The sequence below is a fragment of the Mus musculus genome, chromosome 9 (genome assembly GCF_000001635.26).
Source record: "Mus musculus strain C57BL/6J chromosome 9, GRCm38.p6 C57BL/6J".
NCBI classification, from domain to species: domain Eukaryota; kingdom Metazoa; phylum Chordata; class Mammalia; order Rodentia; family Muridae; genus Mus; species Mus musculus.
Genome location: NC_000075.6, coordinates 21377790 through 21400118, shown reverse-complemented (window position 1 = coordinate 21400118; position 22329 = coordinate 21377790). Strand labels below are relative to the sequence as shown.

General features: G+C 46.7%; 1 protein-coding gene across 42 annotated transcripts in view; it reads right to left on the bottom strand.

The window, feature by feature from the left end:
• The window catches only part of Ilf3 (interleukin enhancer binding factor 3), a 37633-nt gene that overhangs the window by 5245 nt on the left and 10059 nt on the right, over nucleotides 1–22329 (bottom strand). For 6 of the 42 annotated variants that reach the window (XR_001778802.2, NM_010561.3, NM_001277321.1 and 3 more), the window contains 17 exons: nucleotides 12322–12419; nucleotides 11969–12007; nucleotides 11366–11595; nucleotides 10636–10813; nucleotides 7677–7824; nucleotides 6317–6408; nucleotides 5829–5924; nucleotides 5177–5288; nucleotides 4651–4748; nucleotides 3988–4099; nucleotides 3792–3902; nucleotides 2451–2650; nucleotides 1983–2150; nucleotides 869–994; nucleotides 527–703; nucleotides 278–434; nucleotides 106–159 (listed from right to left, as the gene is read on the bottom strand). Coding sequence is in view for 34 of the 42 variants with exons in the window: in NM_010561.3 (NP_034691.2) it covers nucleotides 106–159; nucleotides 278–434; nucleotides 527–703; nucleotides 869–994; nucleotides 1983–2150; nucleotides 2451–2650; nucleotides 3792–3902; nucleotides 3988–4099; nucleotides 4651–4748; nucleotides 5177–5288; nucleotides 5829–5924; nucleotides 6317–6408; nucleotides 7677–7824; nucleotides 10636–10813; nucleotides 11366–11595; nucleotides 11969–12007; nucleotides 12322–12324 (2101 nt within the window). In the remaining 8 variants the exon portion in view is untranslated. Of the gene's footprint in view, nucleotides 1–105; nucleotides 160–277; nucleotides 435–526; nucleotides 704–868; nucleotides 995–1982; nucleotides 2151–2450; nucleotides 2651–3791; nucleotides 3903–3987; nucleotides 4100–4650; nucleotides 4749–5176; nucleotides 5289–5828; nucleotides 5925–6316; nucleotides 6409–7676; nucleotides 7825–10635; nucleotides 10814–11365; nucleotides 11611–11968; nucleotides 12008–12321; nucleotides 12420–22329 lie in introns of all 42 variants that reach the window. The other 36 variants (XR_001778803.2, XM_017313140.2, NM_001042707.2 and 33 more) reach the window with 20 other exon arrangements.

Genomic DNA, 22329 nt, shown 5'->3' with positions numbered 1-22329 from the left:
TGGTGGCCTTGAGCCTCAGAGATGCTGAGGCCAGCACCCTACCCTAATGAGACCCAGACTATGCTGCCGCAGCTTCCCAAGTGCAGACACAGAAAGTGCACTTACTGTAGCCTGCTGTGGCCGAATTGCTGCTGTACCCATAGCTTCCATATCCAGCACCTGCAAAAGAACAGACAGGTTACAGGGTTACATGCACTCACCCTGAGCCTCCCAAGGAAAGGTACTACACAATCATTCCTGGAGTAGGCCAGTAGGTGACATGAAAAAGGTCCCTCACCAGCATTCATGTAGCCTCCTCCATGGTTGGCGCCACCAAATCCTCGCCCCCGTCCTCGCCCTCGGATGTTACCTCCTCGGCCCCGACCTCGGATGTTAGGAGGTGGCGGCACTTCATTATGCATGGGGCCTCCCATGCCAAAACCAGGGTTGTGTGGCTGAAAGAGAACGCAGAGGAATGGGGTTTGCCCCACCTTCAGATCATCCACATTTCCACCCATGGTCAGAGGGGTCAAAGGTAAATCCTCACCTTGGCAGCAAATTTGGGTCCACCTCGGACAGGTACTGGGGTCCTTTTCTTTTTGTTGGCTTCAAGAGCAAGAGGGGTATCAGGGAAAAGTTTTTCTAATGCGGCAAGTGCAGCATAAGCCTTTGCCACCTTTTTGTTTGAACCAGCACCTTGAAACTTCTGTCCGTCCACCTCAACCTGTAGAAACACACAGTGTGTAGGGGCTGAACTAACCCAGCATCTCCTCCAGGGTGAGAGCCTATCCCCAAAGCCTTTCTGGAGAGGACCAGGCCTTCCCCCAGAGCACTTACTTCTTTCCCAGGAAGCTCAGAGTTGCCTCTAGCCAGCCACCTGCTTACTCACCTCCATAACAAACCTTTTGTCGTGGCTGCCCCCCGTCTCAGAAATGAGCTCATATTTGAGGCCACGTCTCTTCTCATTAAGCTCCATAACAGGGTTCTTGCCATGCTTAGTCAAAATCGGTCCCTGCTATTTGACGCCCTCAGGGAAAGCACAAACAAACAAAGAAATCCCACTAAATTAGATTTGGGCACTCCACCACCCAGAAGGGAAACAGTCACTGGCTAAGCCCTCTCATTTGAACCCCTAACTGGATCTGGGTCCCCTATTCTATGCCAGCTGATAGGTCTCAGTGAAACACCAGCTCCACCCATGTCCTTCTGGCTCCCAGAAAAACAGGGTTCTGGGCCGAATGACTCCCATAGCTTCCTGTGCAGGTGACTTGCATAAGATCTGGCAGATTAAGTTCAACCTTTTGATACTGCAACACATTAATTACCATATATCAAGGTTTCACACAGGGACAAGCAAGATAGTTCAATGGGTAAAGATGCTTGTGCCACAAAGCCTGATGATCCAAATCAGTCTCTGGAACTCACACAGTAGAAAACAGACTTCTACAAGCTATGACCACTCAACATATGCTATATGGATGCTCAGGTCCTCATATGTGTACACACACAATAATGGATCTAAGAGAAAGATTATAATAATAAAATGAAATTGCCATGGTGCTTATTATGTTAAAGAGAGAGGAAAAGGTCCAGGGACTAAACTAACTCAAGAGTTTTAAAGTACTGGCTGTTCTCCAGGGGACCCACATTCAGTTCCTAGCACCTACATGGTGGCTCATAACCTTTTTAAAATTCAGTTCTAAGGGATGCGGGCACTGCACACATGTGCTGTACAGATAACACACACATAAAAGAAAAATTAAGAGGGGGGGGGCTAAGCCTGAGAACCAGGTATCCATCCCAGTTACAAAAAACTAAAAACTGCAAAATAATCTCAGACTGTGTGAAGAGATTTCGGGATTTCACACTGGGCCACAGGATGGACAAGCCTGACTCTGTTTTGCATTTAAGGACTAGTGACCCCCTGCTCTGTCCTGGCAATAGGTTATTTCTAGCACCCATCATGCATGCAGCGCCATCTCTAGCACCCACCAGAGGCTCACCTCAGTAGTGGCATCTGAAGGGAAGACAGAACTGGGGTTGGAGACAGCTTCCACCACAGGGGGTGGGGCCACTATTGCTGGCTTCCCATCTGACTCCTCAGCGGAGTCTTCCCCCTTGCTGGAGTCTCTGCCTTCAGCGCCTGTTGGCAAGCCCATGTCCTGTAACACCTGTGGAGCAGACAGACCTGGGGCTCAGGCGAGGAAGGCTTGCAAGGATCCACCTACACAGGTCCTTCCCAAACTCCACAGAGCTTCCTAGGGAAGCGTGCAGCACAGTCCCAACTACCTTTTCTCTTTCAGTTCCTCGAAGTTATCTCTGATCATATGATAGATGTAGCTTGTCAAATGATCCAAAAATCTAACTACTTATATTTTTATACCCTTTCTGAGATGCATGCTATAAGCCTGAAAAACCTGAGGCCAAAGTGGGAAGTGTACTTTCTGTTAGGAAAGGAATACCACACTTACCTTCACAGCTACATGAAGCTTGGCAGTCTTTTTAGATGGCCCCGAGGCCTCGAAGTTACTGCCGTCTACCTCCACAGACATGGTGAAGATGGGAGCATGAACAGGGCCTGTCTGGGAGATCAGCTTGTACTGCAGCCCTGGCTTCAGCTGATTTAACCTCATCAGGGCATTCATAGCTTGAGGAGGATCAGCCTTCTCCTCTAAGAAGAGAACAAGGCAAGATGGGATCAAACTTCCCAAGCCCAGAAAAGGCAAAGCCGAGAGACTGTTAGAACCCGCTGTGGCAGGTGTGACTCATAGGAGCATCTCTCCATCTGGGCCTGTCACTGGTTCTGGGGGAAGTCTCTCACTCTGTATCTCAGCTTAGACTTCAAGTCCTGTCTTTTCACCTTAGCATCATGGGTGCTGAGATTAGAGACAGTGGGTCACCAGACAAGATATTAAGTGTTTACAGTACATCAGCATCGAGAGCAGCCTGGTCTCCACAGCCAGGACAAGGGTAAGGATAGCTACATTAACAGACACCATGTTTCCAAAAAAACGCCATTCAGAGCTGGGAGGAGCTGAGAGGCCAAAGAGCCTACTGTTGTGATTGAAGGCCTTAGAGTTCAGATCCTGAGAACTCACAAAAAGGCAGACGAGACAGCCTGTCTATCATCTCTGCATTCCCGTGGCTAGACAGGAGATGAAAATCCAACAATTCCCAGGGAGTACATGGGAATTACCATGGGGAATTAATTACCTAATAATCAGCACTGAACAATAAAGACATCTTGTCTAAAACAAGGTGGAAGGCACACACCCAAGTTTGTCCTCTAACCGCCACAAGAACACCATGACACATGCATATTCACATCCATACAAAACATTTTTAAATATATGGAGATTAAAAAAAAATTTTTTTTTTTTGGTTTTTCAAGACAGGGTTTCTCTGTGTAGCCCTGGCTGTCCTGGAACTCACTCTGTAGACCAGGCTGGCCTCGAACTCAGAAATCCACCTGCCTCTGCTGAGATTAAAGGCATGCGCCACCACTCCCGGAAAAAAAAAAAAAAAAGCTGGCCAGTGGTGGTAATGTCTTTCATCCCAGCCCTCAGGAGGCAGAGGCAGGCCAGACCTCTGAATTCAAGGGCTACAGAGAAATCCCGCCTCAAACAAAACAAACAAACAAACAAAAAACTCACAATGAATGAGTGAATAAAGTAATAAAGGCTTTGAATATTTTTTTTTAAAGCAAAGCAAAAACTAAAAGCACATTCCTAACAACTTCCAGGTGCACAGTCACTGGGGCAGGAAGGAAGGAAGGAAGGACAGCATCCACAAACCAGGGCACACACTCGTACCTTTCTTCTGGATCTTCTTTTTCTTCTTGCTGGGAGACTTCTCCTCCCCATCCTCTTCCATAGGGCGTTTCATGGGTGTGATAGCATAGGTGGTGCTGGGAGGAATTTGAACTGAAAAGGAGACCAAGTGAAAGCAGCTGAGACGTGCAAACAGCACTCTAGAGAGAACCTGTCATCAATGTCTGTGTGTCCTTACCAGTGTAGTCCACCGGGTTCTCGTTCTTTGGTTTCTTGGGCATTTTGGAAGGCAGGGGGTCCATTCCCAGTACTTTATGGAGTTGACCAAAGGCAGCAAGCCGCAGAGCATGCTATAGAAGGGAAGAAAGTCTGACTCGGCTGCCTCATGCTATAGTGACTGTGTGTGTGCTTACTAATGCCTTCTGAGATGGGGCAGGAGCTGGAGGGCTACTAACAGTCTCCCCTAGGTCATCAAGGGGTCCCCTGACAGCTAGGGCAGGGCCTGACAGCTCGGGCCCAGCCTTGCTGTGGGGGAGGGCCAGCCTGTGACCACCCCCCTCAAGATGAGTACAGGAAACCCCAACCTGGGGCTGGTTGCCACATGGAGTCAGGTATTAGACCCACAGGGGAAGAGCCCCACTGCAAAGCTGTTGCCCACTGCCCTTGCTGTGCCAACACGGCATACAAGCAGGGTGGAAGGCAGACAACAATCACATATGGCACCAGAACAAAGAAACAGCCCAGATTGGAGCACCCTGTATCAGAGACACCATGCCTTTGCCTTGGTCCCCAACCTGAGCCTATGATCCAGGGGCTGCCCTTCAAATGCCCAGTAATGGAACTGGGAGCCAGTGAGTGCAGACTGGGTAAGGGCTCATGTTGGCAATGGCGACGACTATACCTGCGCACTCTGTGTGATATCTTCCCGTTGCTGTCTGTCTAGATGCCCAATAGCATCAGTGGCTTCTTTTTCACAAGGGTCATAAATGCCAGAACCATCTGAAGGCAGGAAACAAGGAAGATATGCAGAGGATTATCTCTTGTCGTCTCATAAAAGTTGTTGGCTGAGGGAACCAGGTGTGTTACCCCCCCGCGCCCCATCCACACCCAGCTCTGGAAAACACACCGAGCTCAGTGACCCACTCGGCATCCAGCCCTTGACAGAAATAAATCATGTGTGTCTCAGAGCAAGAAAGTCATGTGGGAGTGGGTCACCTCGGGCCCCGGGTCCGCCCTCTGATTCATGGCTGCGGACCCGGTACAGGGCTGGATATGATGGTGCAAGAGGGTAGTCACGTGCTTTGGCCCTAACAGGGGGACATGGAGCTGCTGTAGCCCTAACCCAGTCAGTGGACCAGTGAGGCAGTGGCTGTAAGCCCTTCATCCCTGTCCTTTTCCCTGTCCCTTGAAAATCACAAGGCCCCAACCTGGCATTACGATGCCGGATGCCAGGCACTCCAGCACTCTCCGCAGGGCTTCACCAGCACCCATTGGCCTATTGGCAGTGCCGATGGACTTCTCACACAGCAGCTCCAGAGGCTAAAAAGCAAGAAGTACAATGAGCTTCCAGCTGCAGAAAATGACATCCCAGGAAGCCTATTACCATGTGAGAGAGGCTAAGGGGTCGGTCCCAAGAATCAAAGCTAGCCAGTGAGTTGAAAGTCCAATATCAGACATCTAGCAGGGGCTGGCAGACTTTCACAGGCCCGGAACACTGAGGACCTAAATGGGTAATTATGCTTAAAATGTAACCACTAGAAAGGATGTTCTTAATGGCAGGCTGTTAAGAAACAGGCAGCTGTCAGAATAGGCCTCAGACCCTAGTTTGCACAAGGTTCAAGGATACTTGTACACCTATCCTAAGATTAGTCACAGCACTGCTTGGCCAGCTCCCACCTCCTCTCTGAACTATGTCCCCCACAGAAGGCCCTTCTTCTTGCTTCTACCCCAACCCAAGGTATAACTGATCACAACAGCAGCTACCCAAGCCAATAGCCATGAAGCTATGTGAAGGCTACACTCTCAAAGGGCCTGCCTGGACAAACACTAACCCCACCCCTAGTCACAAGTGTGTCTTACCCATCCTCTGAGGGGACCCCAGGTGGGCACTCGGGTACACAAGTCCCTTAGGACACGGATGACAATGACACATGACTTCAGTCCATTGGCTCTGGCCTAGAGGAAGAAAGTGCAGACTCTTCATACTCAGGGCACCATGGAGGACACCAGGCAAACATGAAAAAACTTGAGTCTCATGGTGCTGCTTTGCCAAGGGTACACGATTGCAGGGGTACAAAGCCACCAAGTAAGTGGCCAGCATCTCACGCATTGTATATGTGGAAGCCTGTTACCCTTATTGCAAAGCAGCCCCCGCTCAGCATGAGTCTCCTCAGGGCTGTCAAGTCAAATTGATTGAGGCGCGTTCCTTTAGCAGCTGCACGCTGCAGGTGCTAACAAGATCGGCACGGTTACAGTCAATGTTATGGACACTTTATGGTCAAAGTTAGCCATGTTGCAAAACTTAGGCATTCTCTACCAAAAGACAAAGAGAAGAACAAAATGCAAACCTGGAACCACTTGGCGTGTCGGAGGGACGCCAAGGCAGCAAGGCATTTCTGCCTGTCCAGAACGTCCGGGGGATCGTTGACTGATAGCGTTTCTATTCATGGATGGAATAAGAAGACAAGGCACAGTTTGACCAAGGGGTTCTGTCAGGTACAAAGGGGATGTGGCAGCTTCCTAAAGGGCAGCTGAGTCTCCCACAATCTCAATTTGTGTCCACCCTGGACAAGGGAAGGAGAGGCTAAAGTGCCATCAGCTCTGCTCTGAGAGGAAGTCAGAAAAATTGGGAGGCCCTCTCCCAAATTTAAACCACAGAAACAAAAACCAAAATCAAAAAAGAAAAGTTACTCTAAAAGGAACAATCGGTAGGGAAGGGAAAAGATAGGCTAACCCTATCTTCTAGTAGACATCCCCACAAATTAGCTAGGCTGGAATTTACAATAGGAAAAACAAAAACAAAACAAAACAAAAAACAAAAAACAAAAACAAAAAAAGAGGTGGGGGAGTGGAAATGAACTCCCTCTCTGCTTCTCACAAACAGGCATCCACCTGTAGCGCAGGGGACCACCTCCGCCCACCAGGCGGGACTGCCCTAGCCCCAGGCCTTGACAGAGAGAGTCCTGTTGGTCAAAGGTCCAGCGTCCCTGAGTGGATAAGCTAAGAGGGCTTTGCTAACTGGCATCAGATACGTGTGCCAAAGGGAAATCAACAAGTCAACCTCCACTGCGGTACAACTAGGCTGTCGTTTGGCTCTGCCAGCTATCAAGGATTTGGATAAGGCCGGACAGCAGGCCCAGGAGGGCCCCAGGGAGATCATTGAATTGTGGACTATGCATTTTAACTTAGAATCTGAAGTGCAAAGTCTGGGCTGGAAGACAGCACAATAGTTTAAAACCTTATCCAAAACTCTGCTGCTGCTCCTGGCCTCTCTAAAGCTCAGAGTCCCACAGGCAGAGGCCAAACAAAACACCCTGACTGTGCCGCAGGGCCAGCTGATCACTATTCCTGCGTGCCGTTCTTACAGAAGCCATCTGGTTGCTGCTAACCACTGCAACACTGTAAGATTCTCAGGGACACACTTTTTTCCAAGAGGGAAACAAGTTTAACAAGGAGATTCCAGACCATTCGAGGAATAAGAGAAGCAAAACGGTACACTCCCTATGCAAAGTGCTACTCACTTTTAGTGCCACTGTTGGGTCAAACTCCCAAAAATACAAGGCCGAGGGGAGACATGAATTTAGAGTAAAGGCAGTCAGAGCTACACTGACACCCTCTAATCAGAGCACTCCAAAACTGAATAGCACATTTGAGCAAGAGGGAACACCAAGTCTGCAATGTTCTGTTGGCCTCTCTCGGCCTCCCTACCTCCAGCTAATACTTTCTCCATTTCTTCTCTGACAACAGGGGAGGTCAGATGGATGGTCAAGGACAAGGGGGGCTCTTTTGTGTTTTTTATCACAATCGCAGCATCATCCACAGACTGGAGTATTTCATACTTGTCTTCTGTTACAGTCTGGAGGAGGAAAAAAAGGTAGCTTTCATAAACACTTTCTCTGCAAGGCAATCAACAATCCTGACAAACTGTTGAGTCTCAGGCTACGAATGTTAGGAGAGCCGCTATCTGGTCTGTCAGGAGCTGCCCTTGGCTGGCCAGGTCTTTGGGCCTGTAACCCTGTAACCAAAGAAGCTATTTCCCACTAGGAGTACTGAGTGTAGAGGACCAGCACTTAAGAGACCTGAGGCAGGACAATGAGGTTAAAGCTAATAAGAGCCACTGAACAAGACTATCTCAAGGGCAGAGAGTTAAAGGAGCCATTGCAGTGGCAGCCAGTCCAGTGACTTGGGAGACTGAAGCCAAAGAATCACTTGAACCCAAGAGGTTAGAGCCAGCCAGGGCAACAGAATGACACCAACAACAATGAATCGTAATTTAAAAACCAACAAGGATGAGATTCAAACCTGAGCATCGGGGTATATGCACTCTGAAGACAGAGCCAAGAGGACACTGCAAGTTCTCAAACTTGCAACCTAGTCTATATGACCCAGGAAGACCCAGGCGAGCCAGGGAGGTCCATGTCTATAATCCCAACACTCGGGATGCTGAGAAGAAGACTGAGTTCAAGGCCAGTCTAAGATAACAAAGGGAGAATGTATTTAAAACAAAACAACAAAAACTTTTATTTTTCATTTCCTGAGGTAGGGTCTTCTTACCATACGGATCTCCCCACCTCAACTTCAGAGGTACCTCAAGGCTTGAGACTCTAATTTCTAGCATGCACCTAAAGTGCCAACACTTCAAGCAAGGCTGGGAAGCCTAGGGCCATGACATAGGGGGATCCTCAGCCTGAACAAGTTCCATGCTGGGAGAAGCAATCAGCAGACAACTGTTGAAGAGAAAGAAGCCCACGACCCCAGCCTTTAGCAAATGATAAAGACAGGGCATGTGCCTCCTGCAGAGCAGGTCTACAGGGTGCTCAACAGTCCAAGCTGAACTGCTTTAATATGCTAGCTAGTTCATGCTAACTGAAAATTAGGTTTCTTTTTATCATTTTCGTTAAAAGAAGTAAAGCGCATATACTGTGGAGAAGACATGTGCCCTGAAAACTGATAGGCAGATTTCTCAATCTGCATGGTTCACCTTCTGGACCAGGTAATTTCTTGCTGAGGAAGCTGTCCTGTATCATAGGGGGTGTTTAAAGCATCCCTAGCAACCAATAACTGGGAGAAGGCGTGTTATTTTTCCTATCTCCAGATGTCCAAAAGTAGTCCTTAGGGCTGGTGAGATGGCTCAGTGGGTAAGAGCACCCGACTGCTCTTCCGAAGGTCAGAGTTCAAATCCCAGCAACCACATGGTGGCTCACAACCATCTGTAACATGATCTGACTCCCTTTTCTGGTGTGTCTGAAGACAGCTACAGTGTACTTACATATAATAATAAATAAATCTTAAAAAAAAAAAAAAAAGTAGTCCTTAGAGAGAGTGAGGATGTCAGCTGTCAAGACACACAGCCACAGGAGCATGGGCTTTTGTGTATGCACTAGGGATGGAATTGGGTGAACTCACCAAGGACACAATATGCACATTGTGAGGCAGCCATTACTACCCCTAATGAACAGCTCTTCACAAAGCTCTTTAACAATCTTTAAAAAGATGTGATAAAGCCCAGCATGGTGGCACACGCCTTTAATCCCAGCACTTGGGAGGCAGAGGCAGAGGCAGGCGGATTTCTGAGTTTGAGGCCAGCCTGGTCTACAAAGTGAGTTCCAGGACAGCCAGGGCTACACAGAGAAACCCTGTCTCGAAAAAACAAACAAACAAACAAACAAAACAAAAAAAAGTAATAATAACTGAAATCACAACTATGAGAAACCTTCAGCAGTTCTCTGGTTTCTAACATTCTACAATTGCACCTGCAGATCTCCACTCACACTACTGTCCTGAGCATGTACCCAACACATTATGGACATGTTTATTGGCATACAGAGATACTTTTCTTTGCAAAGTAGCAAGATTGAAAACCAATTTTGAATTCCTGCTTGCTGTCTTTTAGTTAAGTCCATGAAGACTTTCCTACAAATGCAGACTATGGCAGTGAAGAAGCTTTGCTATCTCTGACTGCCCTGGGATCAGCTTCTACACTCCTGAATGTTACATCATCCCCATCACTCAGACAAGTGTGATGTCAGCCACCGCAACTGGCCAGGAAGACCCACTCCTATAATCCTAGCTCTCTGGAGGCAAGAGAAAAGAGATGGTAAGGCCAGCCTGGGCTATATGAGATTCTTTCTCAAAAGTCAGAGAAGGTAAAGTGGACCAAAATGGACAGACTCTCAAAGAAAGTGGGGGAGAGAGATAAACGGTCTTACTCTATAGCCCAGGCTGAACATATAATCTTCCTGAACCGGCCTCTTAAATGCTGGGATTACAGGTATGAGCCACCATGACCACACTCTTATTCCCCCTTCTCTACTCTACCATTGGACTCCCTGCAGCTGTAGCCAGATGGATGGAGTTTTAAGTATGTCCATGTCTGACTTCCCCATCCCATTCAGCCTACATATTTCTAGCCCAATAGTCCAGGCTTCAAAGGTAGGAGTACAAGGCTTTCGATAATTAGCCACTACAGACAGCAGGTAATTTCTCAGATACTCTATGGTTTCCTGCCTGCTATCAAAGTGAACACAAAGAAAGTGCAAGAGGGAGCCTGCTCCCTGGCACATGGCAGATAGGCTCTCCCTTCTTCTGACCATCTCTTCTCCACAAGAGCTAGAACCTCCCACCCCCTGGCATGATGGTGGTGATGGTGGTGCTGACAATGACTCACAGTGAGCTGGATGGCCAGGTTGTCAGCCACCTTGTCCAGAAGGGCGGTTGTGGGCTTCTCCTTACAGAGCAGAACCAGCTCCAGATCCAAGTCCCCCTTGAGCAGAAGACCCTTGGCTACCAGGCCGACCCGCATCACGCCCCTCAGGGTCCTAGTCATGTGTTCCGCCTTCTGTTCCCTGAGAGACAGACAAAAGTCGGGCTCAATGGGAAACCGACCTAGCTAGAACCCAGAGAGGTTGGTACTTCTTAGAAGAGATGCTAGCTTATCTGTGCCACATGGTGACACAGACCTGTAATCCCAACTCTCAGGAGGCTGAGGCAGAAGGATCTCTGTGATTTTCATGCTACCTTGGGCTACAAAATAAGGCCAGCACAGGCTATCCAGTGAGATCCTGCCACAAAAAAAAAAAAAAAAAGACAAAAACAAAAACAAAAACAAAAAAAAACCAGCAAAAAAAAAAAGAAACACTAAATGAGCTAGGCAAGATAGCAGCATGCAATGTCAGGAATTCAAGGGCAGGCTTGGCTATATAGTGAGCTAGTAAGTCTGGGCTACATGAGACCCTGCCTGAAAAGACCTAAGCCCTCCTCAACAAACATATATACACATCCATCCATCCATCCATGCGCACGCGCACGCGCGCACACACACACACACACACACACACACACACACACACACCACACAACACAGAGGCAGACAGACAGAAACAAAAACAGAGACTCACCCAGCCCCTTCTTTGCTCTCATCGTCTGGGGGTGTGTCCATATTTTCTGCCTCAGAGAGCTCGCTGTTGCCTTTCTCCTGCTCATCAATCCAGTCAGAGACAGCCTTCAGGGCCCGCTCAGTATGGGACACCATGTTCTGTACAGCCTCCAGCTCCTCTTGTGTTGGGTACACTGAAGAATGCTTTGCCATCACGTGGCGATCATCATTCACAAAAATTCTCATGGGACGCTGGAAATGCGAAAACTACGCTAAAAATGATGCAAGGACAGCCAGCAGCCCACCCTCACCTCAGTACCATTCCATCCTTCAGAAGACAGTCTATGGGAACGTGACCCAGGACCTGAGAGGAGACTCTCCAGGCTGCAGCAGGAATGGGGCACTCTACGTATCGCTATACTACAGTAGTCCCCCCTTATCCGCGGGGTACACATTCCAAGACCCCAATGGAAGCCTTAAACCGCGGACATCACCAAAACCAATACGGTCTGGGTTTGGCCTCTACACACACAGGTACAGTAGTTTAATCGGTCAATCGGGCACAGGAAAGGCTTAGACAGGACGGAATGTGAATGTTGTCTCCAAGTAGCATCGTCCTACTCACCCTTCTTCTTCTTGTGATGAAGTGATGATGATACAATGCCTACGTGATGAGATGAAGTGAGGTGAATGACGCAGGCATCAGGACGGTGCACAATTTAAAACTTATCAATTTTTTCTTTCTGGAAATTTCCACTTAATATTTTCAGACTGCGGTGGACCGCAGGTAACTGAAACCGCGGGAATTGAGAACACAGCTAAGGGGGGACTACTGTATTCACATCGTGACACGTAATTATTTTAGAGAATTCAAATATCTAAGATAAAATGCTAACAGCATCAAATGCTCTGGGGACATGCTGTCTCTGTACATAAGTGAAGGAAAAGTGTTGATAACCAAAGAAAAAAATGTCTTACCATTTTCCCCTCCTTTTTTCTTGTAGTGTCTGGAAATCAGTCTTGGCTTATCTTTTCAAATTGTGACAGTTCCTTGGTGTTACCAATACTTCAACTATCTATAAGATCAGAAAACCTTTTTAGTTTTCAATACCCCAGAGAAATGGATCATCTCAGCAGCTAAATACTTGGTAGTAGGGATAAAGATGCTAGCTCACAAAGGGTCTGCTCACATCAAGAAACATCTGTCTTCCCAGGTAGACAAGCCAAAGCACCAAAACAACTAACTCCAATTTCCCAATACAAAACCAGCAGGCTTTGAGAAGACAGACAGACTGAAGTGTTTGTTTCCCCGTGTTCCCTGTTTCATTTCTTCCTATACAGCATGCATGCAATGGGAGCCAGGAATGCAGTGGGGTGGTAGGGTAGTGGCCCACAACACAAATGACACAGTGTGTATAGAGGGCAGGTTGTCAAAGAGTTTTTGGCCCCCAAACTTCAAATCCTTTTGGCTTCCACCTCCCAAGTGTTAGGACAACAGATATGTACCACCAAGCCTAGCTTACTCTTTTGCAGTCCTGGAACCAAACAAAACCCACATTCTGGGCATATGCTCTATTTGGCAAGTGTGTATTATATGCACACTAGTCTCTATGGGCGCACATGGAGGACAGAGGTGGTATTTGGGTGTCATGCTCTATCATTTCCCACTTTATCCCTTACAATAGAGCCTCTCACCAAACCCAGAGCTAGGTTAGCACCCGGAAAGCCCTAGGGATCCTCCTGTCTCTGTCCTATCACAGCACTAGGATTACATCCTCCATGAGGCCATAGTCTAGCTTGTCCCAAGGATACTGGAACTCTAACTCAGGTTTTCATCCATTCCTGCTGTGGCCTGGAGAGTTAGCAAGCTTTCAGATTTATCCATTAGGCCAGCTCCCCAATCCTAGGGTTAGTTTTTCAAGGCAGTATTTTCTATTATAGCTCAGGCTCCGCCTAAAATTTTCTATACAGATAAAAAAGATGACCTTAAATTCCTGATTCTCCTCTATCTCTATCTTCCAAGTGCTAGATTACAGGCATTTGTCACAGAAATGAGAAATTCTAGATTCAAACACCCATACAAGATAGGCACATGCTCATTTCCCTGGCACTCCAGCACCAAATTATGCCGGGCTTTATAAATAAACTAGGGCAGGCGGTGAAACGGGTTGCTCAGTAGTAGAGCACGTGCTTATTAATACACTGCAGATACTGGGTATTATCCCCAGCACTAAAACTCAGAATGTAATATAAAGCTGAGCATGGTGGCACACACAAGTGATCCAGGCAGAGGTAAAAGGACAAAAGGAGTCACACAAAGCCTGATGACCTTCCTTCAAACTTTAGGGTCCACACAGTGGAAGGAGAGAAACAACTACATTCCTCAAGTTGTCCTCTAACCTCCACATGGGTGACATACTGTGTTCTTCCCCATGCACACAAATAAATGTAATAAAAAATAAACATAAACTAAACAAAATTAACAAGCTACCGAAATATGTTGTGGGTAGAAATATTCAACGAAATACAGGCACTATTCCCAACCCCTGGTGAGGACAGAGTCAGGAATGCTGTGAGAAGGAGGCTAGACTGGCGCTGCAGAGCAAGTTCCAGGCCAGCCAATGCTGTGAAAGGAAGAAAGGGAGGGAAAGAAAAGGAAAAAGAAATGATGAAAACTGTGGAACTTGGTGGTATACATCTTTAATCCCAGTACTTAGAAGGCAGAGACATGAGGAATCTCTGAGTCTGAAGGCCAGGATGGTCTACAAAGCAAGTTCCAGGAAAGCCAGGGCTGTAGAGAAACAGAGAAAGGCAGGCAGGCAGGCAGGCAGGCAAAAAGAAAAACAAACTGTGCTTATTAGGCATGATAGTATTCCCTGCACTCAGAAAACGAAAGTTAAGGCCAGCCTAGGCTATAACCCTATTTTAATACATAAACAGGGCAGGAGATAGATTAATATTTAAGAACACTTGCTAATCAAACATGAACACCAGCAGGTGACCCCCCAACACTCATAACGGAAAGTCTGTAACCCCAGCACTGAGTAGGTTAGAGACAAGAGGATGGCTGGCTAAAGCTTTCTGCTCGCTCCCTAGCTCCAGCTTCCTTGAGACTGCCTGTGTAAGGACTAAGGTGAGTGATAGAGCAGGACACACACACATGCATACACACCACATACAAAAAAGAAATCAAACACACATAAACCAAAATATCAACCAAAATATCACAATATGTTGCGAGAAGGAAAAAAGGTAGGAGCTCTGACCCTTGAGGACACTGCAGAAAAAATTAGGAGGTCACAAGGAAAAGTGGTGAGTACTCTCAACCTTGGGCAGAGAAGCTTGTTTGCAGTGGGCTTGGGTTAATGCAGACTCATAACCAGTCCAAGTGCTGAAAATAAGTGATTACTAAGTGAATGGCTCTAAATGGGACATCTAGTCACTGGCTCCAAGGTCTAGGAAACAGCACAGAAGAGTGGGCAGATAGGATGCTAAGAGGAGTAGGATGTGGTAGGAACACTGAAAGTATGTCTTTCTGACATGACCTGGCCACTGCACTCAGAACCTCAAGGTAGCTGGGACTACCTGCACGAGAACAACACTGCTTGGGATATGTCATTTTAACATAGATGGAGGAGTGGCTTATGAGGCCCCACCCTAGCTGAGACCCTTTTGGTAGTTGCTGAGGAAAAGGGAGTCATTTTCTTCAGTGTTGCAACCATTGTTAAGTTGCCCTTGCACCAGAGTATGGAACAATCCCACCACTACCATACAAACATACTTTTATAAGCAACCTTAATTAAAGGCAATGGGCTATAAAACAGCAACAAAACAAATAAAACAACAACAAAAACCCTGAGGCAAGAAGGGACTTGTTATAAAGGACTCAGTAGGAATGTGACAGAGTGAAGAGGGAGTAAGAATAATCAAAATATATTATGTATATGGACAAACTGTTAAAAAACTAAAAAAAAAAACACTTCTGGAAGGAGCTACCAGCAGAATGGCTCAGGGATAAGGGTGCAAAAACCAACTCCTCCTGCAAGCTGTCATCTGAACTTCCTTAGGTGTGTTATGGCATCTGTACCCCCCTCTACGCCATAAAAATGAATGTACATAAGAGACAAATGAACATTTAGAAAAGACATCCAAATGTACAAGGCAAAAGCAGTTACACAATTCTGTAAGCAACATGCAAACTACAATCTACCCTACTCTTGTGCCCTACCAATAGCCTGACCAGGCTGCAAGTGTCCACCAGTCAACGGCTAAGCCCCTCCACAGCACCAATCTGCTCCATCACACCAGTGAGGCCTTTCAGCCACACTAGTTACAAGACAGAATATAGGTACAACCCTCAAAAGGTATAAACTTCAAGGACAAAGTGCCAAGACTGGCCAGAGACTCTCCTAAAGAGCTTCAGAACTGCCTAGCAATCAACACTACTAACAGCACAGCATGGTAGTTGCAGAGTGCTGCAGAGGTGGCTCAGGAAAGAGGAGAAAGGCTTCAGGGGCCAAAAGTGGGGCAAGGAGAGAGTGCAGATGTGTAGGATGATAAGAGGTCAGAGACTAAGCCTAGGCTGTAACTGCTCCTTAAGCAGGCACATATGGGAAGTCAGCCACAGCCCAGTGACCTGTCTGCCTTTCAACTTTCTATGGGCTTCCTCCTTATTCCTACAGCACAGAAGGGCCCTGCACAACATCTTAAAAGCTAAGCAGGTCAACCTATGTAAGTCACAAAGCTCAAGTCCCTCTGACCCTTTGTATGTCCTGCTCCTAACAGTGTTACTGTCACCAGAAGATGCAGGTTCTTCCCATGTTAAAAGGAAGAGACTGGAACTCAAGTGGGTGTCAACTATACAAGACTGTGTTGCAAAAGGATGTCCATGCACAGCTCCAACGTCAGCACTTGGAAGATAGAGACAAGATCAGGATTAAGGACATATTTGAGGCCAGCCTAGCTTAAGGGAAAATTTATCCCAAAAGCCAATACTTGAGAGCTAGAAAGGCAGCTTTGTGGTTAAGGGCTCTTGCTGCTCTTGTAGAGGACTGGAGTTCAACTACCAGTACCCATTTAACTAGCTTACACTACACCTTCCTGTAACTCCAGACACAGACAATAGTACTCCCATACGCGCGCGCGCGCGCGCACGCACACACACACACACACACACACACACACACACACAAGTAAAAAATACTTTAAAAAAATGTACTGCTTAGAAGATGTGATAATGGGCGTGGTGGTGCACGCCTTTAATCCCAGCACTGGGAAGATAGAGGCAGGTGGATTTCTGAGTTCCAGGCCAGCCTGGCCTTCAGAGTGAGTTCCAGGACAGCCAGGGCTACACTGAGAAACCCTGTTTCAAAAAACCCAAAAAAAGGGTGACTGGAGAGATGGCTCAGCGGTTAAGAGCACTGACTGCTCTTCCAGAGGGCCTGAGTTCAAATCCCAGCAACCACATGGTGGCTCATAACCATCCATAATGAGATCTGATGCCCTCTTCTGGTGTGTCTGAAGACAACTACAGTGTACTTACATATAATAACAAATAAATCTTTAAACCCCTCCCCCCAAAAAAAGATGTGATAATGATCCAAGTTAGCAAGGTATAATGGAGTATGCCTTTAATCTTAGCACTCAGGAGGCAGAGACAGACAGATCTCTGTGCATTTAGACAGACAGATCTCTGTGCATTTGAGGCCAGTATAATATATATAGCAGACAGCCAGAATTATGTACAAAAACTCTATCTCAAAAAACAAAACAAAACAAAAAGAAGTTCCAGTTCAGTGTCCAGCACCCACATTAGGCAGTTCACCCCTTCTCTACCTCCAGGTCCAGGGGATACACTCACTGTCCTTCTATGGACTCTACAGGTGCTTGCACACACACACACACACACACAAATTCCAAAACAAAACTTTAAAAAAAGAAAGAGACACCTTTAACCCAGCATGCAGGAGGCAAAAGCAGATGGATCTTTCTGAATTTCAGGTCAGCTTGCCTACAAAGCAGGGTCCAGGCCAGCCAGAGCTACAGAGTGAGATCCTGTCTCAAAATTCAAACAAACAAAAAAAGAGCATGCAAGAAAAATTCTGTTGCCTTAAACTGTGGGGAGGGGAGGATAATTTATCTACCTGCTTATACCTAGTTCAGATAAATACTTGGCTGAAATTACTACGTGCCTGATGTTTCCTGGAAATGCTCCAGGGAGAAAATACAAGAGGATGTGTAAACCTCAAGGCATTGAGCAGGAGATGGACGTCCTGGGGCTCATTTCTTTGGGAAGCTCCTCCAGGTCTTCTGTTCTGGTGTAGGAATAAATAAATCCCAGGGCTGTGGGCATGCTGGGCAAATGTCCTACACCTCTGGCTATGCCATGCCCCAGCCCTTTTTCATGGCTTAAGAAAGTCTTGCCGTGGGGCAGTGGTGGCGCACGCCTTTAATCCCAGGCAGATGCAGGCGGATTTCCGAGTTCAAGGCCTGGACTACAGAGTGAGTTCCATCAGCCAAAGCTACACAGAGAAACCCTGCCTTAAGACAAACAGACAGGGCTGGTGAGATGGCTCAGTGGGTAAGAGCACCCGACTGTTCTTCCGAAGGTCCAGAGTTCAAATCCCAGCAACCACATGGTGGCTCACAACCATCCGTAACGAGATCTGACTCCCTCTTCTGGAGTGTCTGAAGACAGCTACAGTGTACTTACATATAATCAATAAATACATCTTTAAAAAAAAAAAAAAGACAGACAGACAGACAGAAAGAAAATAAATAAATCTTGCCCAAGCTCCCCCAGGTGGACCTTGAACTTGCCACTCACACTCACCTACCCTAGCCTCCCAAAGTGCTGAGGTTGCAGGTATGCAACAGTATATACAGCTGGTTGGGTTTTTTTTAAATTATTTATTTTATGTATATGAGTACACTGTAGCTGTCTTCAGATACATCAGAAGAGGTCATCAGATCCCATTACAGATGGTTGTAAGCCAGGAGATCTAACACCCTCTTCTGGCCTTCTCAGGTACCTGCACATGTGTAGCTTATACTCTGATAGACAGAGATCACACATAAATAGAATTTACACATAGAGCTGTAGGCACCGAGCGTTGACACAGTCTGTAATCCCAGTGCTCTCAAGGCTGAAGCTAGAGATCATTTTGAGGCCAGTTTGGGCATCCAGTTCAAAAAAATAGAGGAGAGAGTGGACAGCCAAGGGGAAAAGGGAGATGACTCAATGGGTAAAGAACTCTGCCATGCAAACCAAGCCTGACAGCCTGACCAAACTACATAAGTACAAGAAGAGCCTGAAGTCCCCACAGGCTGTCCTCTGATTGTCACACATGTGCCATGCTACACTCACAACCCTCCCAAATCTCATGAACACACATGCAGAAAATTATATCTGCATTTTTAAACTAAACATCAGGGGGGCTTCTGAGGTGAGCCAATGGCCCTAAGTGTTGCTCCTGCAGAGGTTGTGGCTCCTGTCTCCCAATGAGTGGCCCTGGTGCTGGCTAAGACTTAAAGCCCTTAAATTGACAACTACTGATGTGATATTTATTCTAGCCAAGAGTTTCTCATCCTAGGAGACATTATAAAGTATCACTGGAATACAGCAGAACAGTGTTAATAAGAAAAACAATCTGGGGCTGCAGAGTTGGCTCAGATGTTAAGAGCACTTGCTGTTCTTGGAGAGGACCTAGATTTAGTTCCCAGCAAAACAAGGTGACTCACAACCATCTGTGACTCCAGTTCCAGGGGATACAACATCCTCTTCTGGCCTCTGCAGGCATTGCACACACATGGTACACATACATGCAGATGAAAACCCCACAAAAATTAGGTTTTATTAATGACATCCTGTCTCAGAAACAAAAAACCTAAAACAAAACTTAAGAAAAAAATCCCAAATTAGAAGAGCTGTGGCCGGGCGTGGTGGCGCACACCTTTAATCCCAGCACTCAGGAGGCAGAGGCAGCTGGATTTCTGAGTTCGAGGCCAACCTGGTCTACAAAGTGAGTACCAGGACAGCCAGGGCTACACAGAGAAACCCTGTCTCAAAACAAAACAAAACAAAACAGAAGAACTGTGAACAAATACTGAACTCCAGATAACTTTGTAAGATGGCAACACTCTACTCCTTAGTCTTAACTGTATCAAAAAAAAAAAAAAACCTGGAAAATGGAGGTGCTAGGCATGGCTGCACCCACCTATATACCCCAGTGCTGTAGCGGGTTCTGCTGGCTGCCAGCCTACCTCCAGGTCCAGAGAGAAGCTCTTTTCAAGGGAACTAAGCAGAGAGGAACAGAATAGGACAGTTGATATCCTCATCTGCCCTCTGCATCCATATTCAAGGATGCACACATATAGCACAAACATACAACACACCCCAACATATACACAATACATTCTTAAATGAAGAACTGCCCTGGGAGGATGTTTCAGCGGGTCAAGTCAACACATAGGACCTGAGTTTGGATCCTCAGCATCCACAGAAGTCAAGCTCGGTAGTTAGTGTTGATCTGTAACCCCAACACTGGGGAGGAAAGACAGGCAGATGACTGATACTGGCTGGCCAGCCAGTCTAGCAGAAAGAACAAACTCCAGGTTCTGTGAATGACAGTGTCTCAAAAATTAAGGTGGAAAACAACTGAGGGTGATAACCTTACATTACCCTCCAGGCCTTCACATGCAACTATCAGTGAGCAAACACATGAACGAACACAAACACAAGCACACACACACACACACACAAACCCTAAGAAAGCATAAATGGGATAATTCAAATGACTAAGGGATGAACGATCCTACAGATCATATACAGTGTAAGAAATCCAGGACAGCCAGAGTTATGTCAGTGAGCAACAACCTCAGCTGTGCTTACAGCTGTCAAGTCCTCTGTTGCAAATCTGAACCTGTTTTGTCCTATATACAAGTTACAAACCATACACAAAGGCCAAATACGAATCTAGAAAACCACAAAGATAGTAAGAGGAAAAGAACTGACTACACTCTATTCTGAGTGCTTTCAGGTAGAAGACAATTGGCCCAGGTGATTGAAGGACTCTTAACAAAAACACTTGGAGGCTGTGGCTGGAGTTCAGCTGTAGAGGTCAAGAATAGCAATTGCAGGGGGCCCTGGGTTCCCACCACAGCACTGCATAAAAGGGTGGTAGCATAAACCCAAAATCTTCCTCCTCCCCCCCTCTCCGGGTTAGGAGACCTAAGGATTCAGGGTTCAAGGCCAGCCTTGCCCTACACAGTTAAGACACTGTGAGAAGGAAAGAGAAAGAAAGAGGAAACGGGGAGCGAGGGGGAGGGGACCTCCTCTAACAACAGAAATTGAGGTATTCACTGGGGTAACAACATCAAAGAGAGCAGCAGCCCAGTATTCTATCTTCATACCAGCATCCAGTCAACTTTCTGATTACCACAATCAGTGCTAAGCAGAAAACACATGGGCTTATCTTAGCAATAGAGGCTGCCTAATTTCATCCTCTGATGCCACCAAAAGGCCTACCAAGTTTACTCAGGAGGCTCCATCAGGCTGCTAATGACCACACCTGGCCTACCTGCAGTGTACCCTCTCTGGGCCCTTTCTCCATACTTAACTATAATGGATGAAGATGGCTCTTGATTCAGTTGGACAAAACAAACAAAAGAACTAATTATCTGTTTACAATGACAGAGCCAGGCTGCAGCTAAAAATCTACCAAGCTAGCCTCCCTGTCTCTGTGCGAGCCCAGATCTGCATGTCATGAACTGAGAAGCAGCACCTTCCAGGAGCAGAGAGAATTCCTAAAGATTCTTAGGTAGAAACAAAATTAGCAAGAGGCCCCCAGCTCCTGCCACATCACTCCACACAGATCTACACATGTCTCCAGGGCCGGGACTCAACTCAGACACCAGGACACCCATTGCTGGAATTTCCAATCCCAATAAACCTACAGAAAAAGATGCACAACCCAGTTATTATAATGTTAAGCTATAAGCCTAGATTGGGCAGATCTAAACATTACACTAATTTGTTCCCCAGCTATAAGACCCCTTTCCTCTCCTGGCCACATGGCTCTGGTCCATCATGGCCTCTCCTACTCTTCTGCCTCTCTCCCTGCACCCACTCTCAAACCTCTAGTCCCACTTAAAACTCTGTCCAATCATAGGCTCTAGCCTTTACCGACCAGCTAGAGTGGGGAGAAGGTTGGTAAGAGATTACCTGAGTACATGATGGGCTGCTAGTTGGGGGCAACACCCCTTGAGGAAACCGAATCAACACCAGGATACAAACAGCATCAGGAAAAACCACAACAGACACCAACCAGCCTCTCTGAGAAGCTGAGGGCTGAGGGAGGCATGGAGATTAAGAACTTCCAAGTGGTCAGGGACAAGGAACACGTTCTCTCCCTTTTATTATTGAAGCAGCATTCCAAGTCTACACGAAGCCTTAAGCCTACGGTGTGCTGGACATCTTTCCACCTCTAATTACATACAAGGAAATGTTTCCAACACTGTCCTGCTGAAGAACAAAACAGAAAATCATCAATTCTTCCCAACACTGTGGGGAATGGTCCTGAAGGAAGGGACATACTCATCTGACAGTAAATGTGGCTGTAAGCTGACAGCACTGTGCAGCACCCGACAGTTCCTTTCTTCACCTTTGATTCCACCCCAGACTCCTGCAATCTAAAAGCAGCCCAACCAGCTGCCAGCAATCTAAACTTTCACAAGAGATTAAAAGCTCTCATACAAATTCTCAAGGCTAGCTCAGTTCCCAGCATCCACACAGCAGCTCACAACTATCTGCATCTTTAACTCCAGTTCCAGGAGATCTGATATCCTCCCCTCTTGCCCCTGAGGACACTGCAAGCATTGGGTGCGTAACATACTTACAGGGAAATCCTCACACGTTAAAAAAAGAAAAGAAAAATAGTGTTTACTGTGAAGTTAAAAAGAAAGTCTCAATTATAATTCTCTCAAGGG